Source organism: Xenopus laevis, chromosome 4L, assembly GCF_017654675.1.
Source record: "Xenopus laevis strain J_2021 chromosome 4L, Xenopus_laevis_v10.1, whole genome shotgun sequence".
Classification (NCBI taxonomy): Eukaryota; Metazoa; Chordata; class Amphibia; order Anura; family Pipidae; genus Xenopus; species Xenopus laevis.
The window spans coordinates 103538264-103551554 of NC_054377.1; the positions used below are offsets into that span (position 1 = coordinate 103538264).

At 34.7% G+C, this 13291-nt stretch overlaps 1 protein-coding gene across 5 annotated transcripts in view; it reads right to left on the reverse strand.

Annotated features, from left to right (window-relative positions):
- The window catches only part of suco.L (SUN domain containing ossification factor L homeolog), a 52316-nt gene that overhangs the window by 5365 nt on the left and 33660 nt on the right, over nucleotides 1–13291 (reverse strand). For all 5 annotated transcript variants that reach the window (XM_041590550.1, XM_041590549.1, XM_041590553.1 and 2 more), the window contains 9 exons: nucleotides 11273–11364; nucleotides 10238–10303; nucleotides 8375–8455; nucleotides 7365–7455; nucleotides 5032–6156; nucleotides 3806–3893; nucleotides 2629–2733; nucleotides 1392–1546; nucleotides 840–931 (listed from right to left, as the gene is read on the reverse strand). In XM_041590550.1, coding sequence (XP_041446484.1) covers nucleotides 840–931; nucleotides 1392–1546; nucleotides 2629–2733; nucleotides 3806–3893; nucleotides 5032–6156; nucleotides 7365–7455; nucleotides 8375–8455; nucleotides 10238–10303; nucleotides 11273–11364 — 1895 coding nt within the window. The remainder of the gene's footprint in view (nucleotides 1–839; nucleotides 932–1391; nucleotides 1547–2628; nucleotides 2734–3805; nucleotides 3894–5031; nucleotides 6157–7364; nucleotides 7456–8374; nucleotides 8456–10237; nucleotides 10304–11272; nucleotides 11365–13291) is intronic.

Consider the following 13291-nt stretch of genomic DNA (forward strand, 5'->3'; position numbering starts at 1 on the left):
GGAAGATAATTTGGGAAGGAGTAGGAATAAGGCAGAGAGCATGGACGTGTAAATAACAGAGGGAGAGAACATAAGTAATGGATTGGAGGCAGAGATGAGACAACAAGGATTTTAAAAGGTGCTATACCACCAAACTATACCTTTTCTCATTTACTGTAGAAATGTAAAATATTACATGGTTTTACCATTCAAACCACTGCCTGATTATTAACTGGTTTACAGTCTGACCAACACAATACCACTGTCTAAAATCTTACTGAAAGTCAATCAAGAACATATAGAACATATATAATAAATAGTGAAAGATTAATTGGCAGAGATTGGGGCTGCTTGGGACAGTTAGTCGGCAACAGGCTTAGTCCCCCCTAATTACAAGAGACTATTATTGGTTATTGTTCACCACAACAAATTAAGGCATATAATATATCAGATGATCTAACCACACATGTTTTGTCATGAGAACCAACACTGTGAAAACTCCCAAGGTTGTGAGATTTGGCTCACAGAAAGCCTGTAAGTTTTTCAAAACTACACATCTGAAAATATAAACTAAAACTGATGAAGAGGCTAATAATTAATAATTTAACACAATTGTAGGGGCTGAGGTGGAGACATTTATACCCTACTAAATCAAAAATACAAAATATTATGGGGGGCATTTTAGTTCACTTTTAGTTTTGTGAAGATGAACTATGGATTTGATATGAAGTAGCAAATATTCTGTACAAACAAGTTTAATGTACTAGTCTTAAATGTATTATTTATAAATATTAATAATATAGTACATCATGCAGTATTAAGATGAACAAAGTAACACTTGATAACACCACAGGAGTTACCTTCTTTGCTGGAGAGCTGAAATGATTGAGAGCGGATTAAAGGAAACGTGGTCCTTCGTTTAAGATTCATGTCATCATAGGAAGAGAAACACCTTTATTAAAAAATAAACCAGATATGATTTGTTCTGTATTTTTTATATTTTAAAAACATCTATTTCACAATTTGAATGTGACAACTACAAAAGTATTTGTTCCTAACTGTGGTTTTTACGTACAAACTAAAAAAAATTATGTACAACTGTGCATATTGGGTTTCGGTTTGGTCTTTGGTATAGAGTACTAAAAATCAAATCTATTTATATGTTGCTTTGCTTCTGGTTTATTTAGTAATATATACTAAAGATCAAGCTCAAACCAAATATTCTATACAAAATATATCAAACAAAGGACAACTATGACTATGTCATACAAGTACACATACTTATTTTTATACTAAAAAACATCCAAAGCACTCAATAACTAAGTTGCGTTGCATATTTGCAACAGCAGTTAAAAAAAACAGATTAAAATTGACAAGGTAGATTTTAAAAAAATGTGAACAAGCACTTTTACCTTTTTGGACTGGGATAATTATTGCTTTTTGGTATATTAGAGAGATCATCTTCACTGAAATGTGAAGAACTTCTACATCTCTGGAAACAAGTTATTATCCCCAGGATAACACATAAGACGAGGGAAATAACCAAATAACTCTGACGGTCAGACACCTGCAAAGAAAGAACAAAGTAAATGTTTGCATTTGTTTCATTACATTTATGGTTCCAGATACAGCTTCTTACAAGCTATGAAATGACATGGAACATGGCACTAATAAACCTTACATGAAAAATATAGGTATTTTGCTGTGCTCTAAAAATGAGCAACTTAGTTTTTTCTGGATAGAAAGTATAATAGCTAATGTACATCACTGTTTAAGATAAATCCAATCACTATTGCTTACCGATTTAAATACAAAGCTAAAGCGGGGACTTTTATTGCTATAAACATGCACCCAAACTGTAATGGATGATTAACTATTCTATTTCCACAAACAGGTTACATCATTGCTTTCGTACAGTTTGAGATGTATATGGTTAAGGAGTGTTATTCTTCAACTCAAAATTATTTGTCTAATGCAAACAATGCAACTAAACAGTTTTGTACATTGCAGATTGATGACTCAATTAGATCAGGTAAAATCTGTCTGACTCAAACCATGTGTTTTGTTTAAAGTTAAAAAAAAAAAAGCCTGTTAGTAGAGGATCTTATAAACATAACTTCATATTTTATTATATACGTGTGTGTGTGTGTAAAAAAAAAAAAAAGTTGCACCCAGATGATTCTAATTGGTATTCTAGGACCCCATGCTGGGCTTTTTCTCCTTTAAAGACTCGGTTAAGGGCAGAGACAAATGTGGAGATTTGGGAAGATTAGACGCCCAGCAACAAATCGGCTCTTCTTCAGGTGACTAATCTCCCCGCAATGCCTTCCCACCAGCTAGAATCTAAACCGCTGGCGACTAAATCTCCCAGAATCTCGATGTGTGGCTCTGCCCTAAGGCTACCTTTCCATTAGCGCACTAAACCACTCAGTCTTGCCCCAGCGATCCTTTGTGCTGCCCCTTTAAATTCAGTGTTTTTACTTTTGGCTTGACATTTCTAGTTTATATAAAGGCGTTATCCACCCAGATTAAATTTTCAATCTTGTCTACCTCTCAATTATTATCAATTAATCATAGAAACAAGCAACTAATCTACTATTTTCCCTTATAACAAAACTTGTAAGATGTCTTGAATTAGTCAAAACTCACCTCTCTTTTAAGTTCAACAATACTTGCTGACAGATTAGACACCAGTTGGCTCATATTAAGCAGCTGTGCTTGCAACAACTGAATAGATTCGGTCTGTCTCTGATCCTTAAAAATAGTTACACAGTTTATATATTCAATTAATCATTCTTAGTAAGATTTCAGATACAAAGAACAGCTATAAATACTGATAGTATACAATATTAAGAGTTTATACCAGAGATGGTTCCCAATTATCTACTTTATAGTATGTAAAATGTCCTGTGTATCTGTAGAACATACAAACATGTATCATTGTAAGGGGAAGTTTTTTAATTAACTTATACCATCTGAAGGTCATTGCACTCCTGATAAATTGATTAGCCATTAAAGGGATACTGTCATGGAAAAACATGTAATCTGTTTCTCAAAAGAGCAAACAGGTTTTTTTATATTTAATTTTGAAATCTGACATGGGGCTAGCCATATTGTCAGATTCCCAGCTGACCCCAGTCATTTGACTTGTTCTCTGATAAACTTCTGTTTGTCTTTAATGCTGTACTGCAAGTTGAAGTGATATCACCCCTCCCCTTCTCCCAGCAGCCTAACAACAGAACAATGGGAAGGTAACCAGATAACACAAGATAATAGCTGTCTGGTAGATCTAAGAACAGCACTCAATAGTAAAAACCCAGGTCCCACAGTGTCACATTCAGTTACATTGAGTAGGAGAAACAACTGCCTGCCAGAAAGCAGTTCCATCCTAGTGCTGGCTCTTTCTGAAAGCACATGACCAGGCAAAATGATCTGAGATGGCTTCCAACACACCAATATTACAACTAAAAAATACACTTGCTGGTTCAGGATTGACATTTTATATGGTTGAGTGAATTATTTGCAGTGTAAACAGTGTAATTTAGAAATAAAAACTACATCAAAAAAAATCATGACAGAATCCCTTTAAAATTCTATCAACATTCTAACATGTGGGAATTTGTCCTTATTTATTCCAGCAATAGACATGTGAAACAAGACAAACAATGGCAACCTTTTCTTAATTTGAAAAAAAAAAACCAAATGAATAAAAATGGAACACAACAAAATGATACACTTTGGAAGCTGCCCTTATAACAATATGTTGTACATTGACAAGGCATAATACAATGACAGACAGAATACAGCTAATCAAACACAATGTTACCTGCTCTTCTGCTATTTTTGAAGTATTTTGAAGCTTTAAAATTGTCTTGTTAAAGGCTCTCTGCATTTCTTCCATCTGTTTTCGGTATCTTAAATTAAAAAACAAAACAAAATGCAAATGCCAAATTAAATTAACTATATCAGTTAAGCAAACCTTTTGAGAAGTGCATTCATAAAATATTCAATATCTGCTGCCTTCTTTATGTTTCAAGGCTTTGTGGTAGTGACTCTAGCAGTCGCTCAAGGCCTGTGGCAAATGGGGGAGTTTTGTCTGTGGCTGTGCACTGGCTGAAAATAGCTCTCGCTGCATCCAAACTGATATACGGGAAACACTATCGCACAGGCAAAAAAGCTGCAGCTGAGGGAAGGGGGGGCTTTGTTTATATAAAGGGCTTCTCAGTTGACTGCCGTTTTGTTTTGACAGGAAGATGTTTCCCTGTTTAGTGCAAAAAATAAACTACAAACATTTTTTAATTAAATTAATAGTTCAATCAATATGGCTTATGCCGAGCATTCGTTTTGCCTCATGTTGAAAATGTCTCTACTTCAATATTCTTGTAATAACATAATTTTTTCTGCTTTTTCTAACAATATACTCTGAGCTGTTCCTATATACAAGTTTGATTGCTGGTATTTGAGGCTGCTTACCTTCAAATAAAAAAAAAAAAAAGGAAAAACAAAACTAAGGATGCACCGAATACAGGATTTAGTTCGGGATTAGGCCAAGATTCGGCCTATTTTTGGCAGGGTTCAGATTTAGACAAATCCAAGTGCCTGGCCGAACTGAATCCAAAAAATCATGTGACCTTTTGTCATACAAACAAGGAAGTCAAAAATGTTTTAACCATGTGCTGCATGCCCTGTTCGCTTTCCCCATTGTATCCCTAATCCCTATAATACTGCATCCCTGAAAAAACCCAAATAATTAAGTTCTTCAATTTCTTTAAGAGTATTGTATCAAATATTAAAATCTAAAGGTCAGGTTAAAACTCTAATTTTACTACGTTGGTCACTAATCACAAATGAAATTTTTCTCTGGCATTACTAAAAAATGTACAGTGTTTATTCTCTTTTGTAATATTTTAATTATCAAAGCTGCACCTAATGTATTAACTTTTTATTTATGCTAAAAACAAACATAAAAATCTCACCAAAACATAAGCAGCATTTAAGTACTGTACACATGTACAATGCATTTGTGTTGACATATAAAAAAAAACACCTCACCTTTGACTAAGTTCTTCTAAATAGCGACTACTAAGGGACATATTGACTTCCAGAGATTTAATACGGTTATTTAGTCTCATGAATACAGATTCTTTTTGGTTGGATCCGTGGACTTGATTGCCATTTGTGTAACCCAAATCAGTAGAGTTTTGTAGCTCTGCATAAAAATCTGTTGTTGACCTTTGCAGGGCACCGGTGACTGAATCATCTACTGTCTCTTCTTCCTTTCTGTCAGCTGTAGTTTGTGAGTCAATAGTTTGGGTCACAACTGGCTTCTGTGGCTCCTCCACATCATTATCAACAGGGACAGTGGTAGCTTCCTGGGAAACAATGGTCTCAGTAGTCGTAATATTTACATTATCCACATGGTCTTTGATATTTTGCTCTACTGTCTCATATATATTAATATTTTCCAGGCTTGCAGTGGGGGTCACAACTTGGGCAGAAACCTCACTTGTTTTAACGTCTGTAAGCTGCACTTGCAAAGCCTCTGAGGACAATGATTTAGAGGCTGAACTAATTTCAGCTTTTGTGGTCTCTAGAACAGGTGTAGGCAATACAGACGTATCACTTGATGTTATATGTAACAGAACGGATGGAGAAATAGTTTGTGCTTGACTTGGTTCCAAGACGATGGATTCAACATTGTTGTCTAAAATATTGCTTGAAAAAATGTCCCCTGTATTCACCAAAATAAAATCTATGCTTCCAGTCATTTTGCTTTCAGAGGGGTCAGAAACAGTTTTCCCAAAGGAAGCATCAACTGTAGACGGACTTGCCATAGGTTGGTAAGTGTGCTCATCACTATCCTCTTTTCTCTTGCTTTCAGAGGTTTTACTTCGCTGTCTGTGAATAGCGACTATAGCAGAGCACCATCTGTAAATGTATTCTGAGAAGCTGGAGATGCAACAAATGGTTGCCAGTTCACTGCAGTATATCTGTGTCTCATATTCATACCAGGAAGTCTTTTCTTCCTCCTGCTCATCGCTTTCCAAAAGAGTAACTGTTGATTGCCCAAGCTGTTCTTCCTCCTCTTCTTGCACCAGCTGAACTATGGGGCTCTCTTTTGTAGCTTCCAACTCAATCACAAGTGCTGATGGAGCAGTTAAACTTTCTGTTTCAGGCCTACAACATCAAATGGATATTAATGCAAAACAAATACTCTATGAAATATTTCATGTCTCCCATACACACTGTTTACATGCATATCTGTTGACCGCTGACTACCCACTTACCACTCCCACACACTATACATAGCATTAACTTTTTGTCACCCTTAGCCACCTTGTTTGTAACTATCCAGCAGATCTGTTGCTTGCTAACCCAGAAATCTGTATATACAGTAGGTACTGGACTGCACATTAGTAAGAGTTCACAATAAGAATGTCTTGTGCCACTTAGCACTATAAAAACATTGAACACTTAATTAAAACCTGATTTGAAACTGAGCTCTTCTGACTCCCATTTTGTGTAACAGATGACTCAACTGAGATGGCTAGTACAGCTTATATACATTCCTATACCTCTTTCCTTCTCCTAACCTTTTAAAATGCACGCAGTCAACTATTCCACCTACTCTGTACAAATGTACCTGTTTAAAATGCACGCAGTCAACGATTCCACCTACTCTGTACAAACGTACCTGTGATTTACAGACCTCCCAACACCATATCCACTGCTACTGTCCTACTTGTTTTTAATTTCGCTCTGCACTGACAATTCTGGAGGAAATTCCATGTCAATGTAGACTTCTCCACTTTAAAAAAGTCTCTAGTCAAGCCCTAAAGTGCCAATATACACCTATATACCTTTTTTGCAACATAAGAAAAATTATGGGGGGGGGGGTGTTCCATGCATAGCTTCAGCAAGAACATAGAAAAAACATACTGATCAATACCATATAGAATGGAAGAAATCCTTAGATGTCTGCTACAACCGGCCCTGCATCTAAATAACTTAGTATATACCAGCTCAGTGACTAAGTAAAACCAAAAAAATAAGTGTTTTATATGCATTTACATATCATTTGATTTTACCTTGCACTGGTAAAAAAAAAAAGTGTGTTTGTGTTAGAACCACCATTATACTCTGTATAAATAAGCTGCTGCGTAGCCATGGGTGCGTGGGTCAGTTCTTACACAGGAAGATTAACAGGGGTCAAATGCTATGCATGGTTCTCTACAGGACTATAAACTGAAAAACTGTCATATAAAATTGGATATTTGTCGCAAAGAAATTGTTTATTAAGTGCTGAATGAACAGATACAAGTTTAAAATATACACAACATATTTTCACTTTTTAATGTTGCTTGTTTTTTAAAGATTAAACTTACGTGATCTGAGTTGGTGTTTCTTCAGATGGCTTCGATTTATCTATATTCACAATTTCTGAGGTTAGATTTTCTGCCTTGCTTCCATTTTGTTCTAGCAATTGTGCATAAGCAGAATCTTTTGTTAAACTCATTCATTAAACTCAGCATGTATCATCAATGTTTTGTTAATGTGCTATAAAAACAAACACATCTGTGGACATACATCAAGCTACATAAAGCAATAAGCAACCATAAAGTCATTATAGGATAAAATACTATGCAGTGAAGGAACATGTCAAATCATGCCCTAGATCTGGTATTATGAAGATCATGGAAACTTAAAAATCTACAATTTGCTTTAAAGTTGCAATCCCAGAGGAAGCAATGCCTATAAAGTAGATTTTACAGCAACTGTTTTTGTTGTTTTCATTACAGACCTGGCACATCAATAGATCAAGTAATTTGTCTAGTTACGAAACATAACCAGTTGTACTATGACAACACAAAATGGATGATTTCTAATTGAGAATTAAATGAAGCAGTTAACAACTATGATAGTTTAGGTTAAAAAGTACAAAACTAAGAAACACATCAAGAAAAGTAATAATCTTTATATTTTGAGCTTGACCAGAAATATTAAAGATCAAGCTGAATTAATTTTAAATAACTCACCTGGATTTATGTCAAAACAGATTGCATTTTGTTTGCAGTTTATGGCTGCTGAAATGCTACGGAAGCAGGTAAACGACAGTAATCTCCCTGTATTACACATATTGTGATGGACAAATCACTAAAAATAATTGGATAACTGAAAATTGCAGGAGATAGATTTTCCTACCCATGAAGTTTATAAAAACAAAATTTGAAAGTAAAGCTTATTCCACTGAAATGTAACTTCATGCTGATATATTTATATAAGATCACTTTGACATCCTAGCCAGAATGGAACATCATGATATTATTTTATAGTCCTGTACTTAAAAATTTACAATTTATGTTGTAATTAAACATAAATATTATAAAATAACTACCTTTCCCTTCAGAGCTTTTCTCCTCTGTGTTCGCACCAAGCATATTAGCAGCAAGATTATTCACCATGCTAAGAATGGCATCTGAAGAGAATGCAGGGGAACACAAGCATATATTATTTTTCTGCAGTTATTTCCATGTAACCACCACAGAGGGGGTTGGTCTGTCATTTACTATTCACCAGACATTTACCAGATTTATTTTCAAGGGCAATTTATGCTATCTATACTTCAATGTAACCTATCCTAATGAAAACGATGAATATATTGGTTATATTTCATCTAAAAAGCAATAAGTTCCATTCAGAGTTAAAGCAATTATCATACTTCTCAGACCAGACCAGGGAACGAAGTATGATCTTCAAAAACGAAAAAGTATAAGAGTTATAAAAAATATTTTATATATCAGTACAACAAATACATTCTGAGCAGATGAAAATGTGAATGCTTGTGGAATTGGTTTGGTTTATGGAATGAAGACAGAATATTATAAACGAATTAAGCAAGATCAGCACATTATGTGCCAATGATCAGTGTCAAGAGTAAAAAACATTGACTTTATATACTGTGCTGAAATTTCTGGCATGGGCAGGAAAATGAAACTTCTGAGAATTCTGGCTAAACAGTGGAAAGAGATTTGTGACAATATCACATTATTATACTATTTATGAGTGGTTTCAATGTAGGTTTTAATAACTAACATATGCTACTATTTTAAGACAGATTTGAATTAACAGGTGACTATACAATCTACACCCTCTCCATCAGAGAAGTACACAGCAGTTTAGAATGAGCAAAAGAACATGCCAAGCCAAGTATTTAGATTTTTTTAATTTATATTTTATGTCTGCGTATTCCTTCGGCTCATTGCTCTCCCCCTTTTCAATGGACAAAATGCTAAACATTTCCTAACTTTGTTGGTAGCAGGACACCAAGACAGTACACTGAGCAATAATTTAGCAAGAACAGGTTTGATGACATTGAGCAGCTTAGCTCACAGCAGCATAGAAGCATGCCGTAACAGAACAAACATAATTGCAGCACAGTTCAAACAAAGATTCTTAGTAGATTGTTGGGAAAATAAAATTATCATACACATCAGTGCTAAAAGCCCTCAGACCCATGGATTATTAACCTTGAGGTCAGGCACCTCTAAAACTTCAACTTCTTTTACTTTTTCTAATTAGATACAAACTGAAATAAAAATGAGTTTGTATAAAAAGATCGGTATTCTGCAGAATGCTTTACCATACCTGTCTAAACAGCTCTAGAAGCTCTCTGTTTGTTTAGGATAGCAGCTGCTAGATTAGCTTGGTTTTACATCACTTCCTGCCTGAGTCTCTCCCTGACCACTCATAGATCTGGGCTCAGATTACAGCAGGGAGGAGGGAGAGGAGCATGCCATAGCCCTGGAGGTTTATGCTGAAAACAGGAAGATTTATACAGAAGCCCATGTATAGAGAATAAATGGAAAGAAATGCTGAGTTTCTTTTGACAGAGGAAACAGAGCAGCATTACTTTGAGGGTTTACTGGTTTATTTATATAGACCTTTCTGATAAAGCTTACTTCATTTTAGCCTTTCCTTTCTCCTTTATAACCCTGTGAACTTTCATTCATATATTCTTTAGCTGCAGTTTCGGCTGAGACAACAGCCTTTCTCAAAGTGTTTATACCGTGTGTATGACACTTTTTTCACTTTGAGAAAGGCTGTTGTCAGCACTTGTCCACAATAAATTTTCTTTTTCTATATTAAGACCTGTGAGTGCGATCTCTACCACTTCTAATATATATATATATATATATATATATATATATATATATATATATATATATATATTTATATATATATATTTCTTTACACTTACTTGTAGCTGAACCAAGGAGATTTTTAGAAGATTTATCATCCCTTGTGTTATAATCAATTGGATAATCTGCAGAACAAATGAAAGAGTAAAATAACTATAGTAAAACTAAATCAAGTTCAAACATCAAAAATAGGCAAAATGGTATGCTTGGTATGGGATCACCCATTCGGAAACCCACAAAGCTCAGAATCACAGCATTGCCATCTTGCACATTCCATTTTAAATGAATAATCCACATTTTAAAAAAAAGTTATTTAAGGGATCCCATAACTTTCTAACAAAATGTTTTTGAATTTGGTGAAATTAGATAATATATAGACTTTTTCATTTTACTAGCATACTTTTGCTGATCCACCAAAACAGAAAACTTTGGCAGGCAATCTGCAAAATTAGGCACCAGGATGAAATAAGGGTTCAAAACAACAACTGGGTAAATACAATATGTGACACGCATGCAACATAATTTTCTTCCAAAAGTGAATTTACCCCTTTCCCTGGCAGCAGATTAAGCTGGGGTTACCACCTGTCCCCAGCCACCAACACTAGATGAATTGCCCCTGTTAACAGGCCATGGCTTGTAAAATATATCCCCTGGAATCCCTGTGACAGTCCACCACAGATGGCAGAAGCTGTTCCCTTCATTTTGTATTCTGTATATACACCAAGAGGATGATTTATTAGTAATCAAGGGTCTGGACTCGGTAAAATCATTAAAAAAAATGTGGGCAAATTTTTTTTTTTTTTTAAAAACGAAGGAAAAAAAGATTATTTATTTAAAATAGCTTTAGGATCTATTTAAGAATGTAATCAGCCCCACAAAGACATGAGCATGCCGAAATACAATAACTAGTGGCCCCATCATGCTCTAAGCAAGATATGGGAGGAAATATAGCCATTATCCAGTATTCTGCAATGGGGTCATAAACACTCCAAGAGAAAGCAAAACTGCTCACATACCTAAAGTGAACATTACATTATTTGAAGCCATATGTTTCCTTTTTATTATGATAAAGAGATTGGATTTGATAAGATTACCTTCATCTTCATCATATAGTTCTGGACGCTCTGAGCTGTACTGAGAGTCAACAATTTCTTCATACTCCTCCACCATACTGGTGCCAAAAACCCTGAAAGAAAAAAATTACTACTAATATGTGCCGCAATATGAAACGTCACTCATACATTAAGGGGCAGATTTATCAAGGGTCGAACAGTAAATTCTAGTTAAATTTTCAAGTTGCAAAATTCACAAATTTGAGTTTTAATCCCCCTATTTGAATGTAAATTAGAATGTGAGATTTATCACACCTCGAACATGAAAACAGTGGTTTATGTACAAGTCAATGACAGAGGTCCGTTGAGCCATTTGATGTTAATAGCATTCTTGATATTCAAGGTTTTTTTCAGGAGAAAAATTAGATTTGTACTAATCGAATACGATTTGAATTTTCGGGTCGGAACTATTCGATCGAATATTAGCCATTCAAATTTTTTCTCACATAACCTCCCAGTCGAATTGTGAGTATATTCGAATCTGCAAAATTTCTACAATACAATATGGGGTTGATTATCCAGAAACTCAGTTTTCTTGAATGTTCTAAAATACAGCAATTAAATATCAGACAGAACCCTTTTTACAAAGCAAACCAGTCAAAAAAATAAGAAAGTTTATTTATCTATAATAGTAAAGGTAGCTTGTATTTAATATTATCTGAAGCTAGCACAAGTTCACATTGATGGAATAACAGTTCTAATAACTTTTCCAGTAGTTCTAATTATTGGTACTTTACATTACACAAAGGACTCCTCATTCAGAAAAACTCAATAAGTCTGGATAATAGTTCCCATACTTGAATAGTCCTGAAAAAGTAATAGTACATGCTTGCTTTATTCCTTTTAATCAAAGTACTGCTACAGCCAAACTAGCTCCTATAACACTTGGGTTGTACATTTTTAAAAATACCACCAAATTCTCTCCATTATACCAAATCGTAAGTTAGAATTGAAGAGTGTCATAACAACACCAAAACATGTACTAACAATACAAATACAATACAAACTTTTATGGAGCCCGGCGTTGTCTTTGGGCTCCATAAAAATGTTTATATGATCTTACTGTTAAAGTTATACTGTACTGTTAATACAACTTGGTCCCCTAAATATCACATAATCAGCCCACCAGACATAAAATGTTTTTTATTAACACTTATTTATAAAGTGCCAACATACTATAAAACGTATTTACATCAGACATACAGGTAACATATAAAAATAACATATCATTATCATAGGCTTCAAATGAGATACTGATAGTGGCCAGCTCTTCAACTTCCACAGGATATCATTAGTGACATCCTTCTTGCTTCACTCCTGACCAGCAATAGGTACAACTCATTAGTTCAAGACCTATAACATGAACTCTACCTTGAATATCAGCACGATTGATTTTAAGATCTACTGCACTTAAAGGTAAGGACATAAATAGGGAATAAAATAATGGTAAAGGCACGTGATATACTAAATTGTAGAATAATGACTGATGGACACATACTTTCCCAAAGCATATTGTGGCATATATGCATTAAAACATCACTTCATTTTTTGCAGAGATGTATACAAACAAATTAAACCCCCATATGTAATAAAATGTACTAAGTTTTTCCAGGAGCAGTTACTCAATGGTAAAACACTACTATAGTTTATATAAACAAACGGCTGTGTAGCCATGAGGGCAGCTATTCAAGCACAGGATACACAGTTGATAGCAGATAAATTCTGAAGAATCCCATTGTATACCACAGAGCTTATCTGTTATCTGCTGTTTATGGCAGCCCCATGACTCCACAGCAGCTTGTGTATATAAACTATAACAAAGTTTTTGAAGCAAACACACCAGATGTACCAGTGCAGAGCATCACTTCATACTATTTATATTTCCATTACTTTAAAACACTGTAATTTTTGGGTGTTACTGTTCCTTTAAAGACAGATCAAAGGTGCCCAAACATAATTCACAAAACTGAGGGGGCTGTCTGCAAAACCAAGTGAAATATA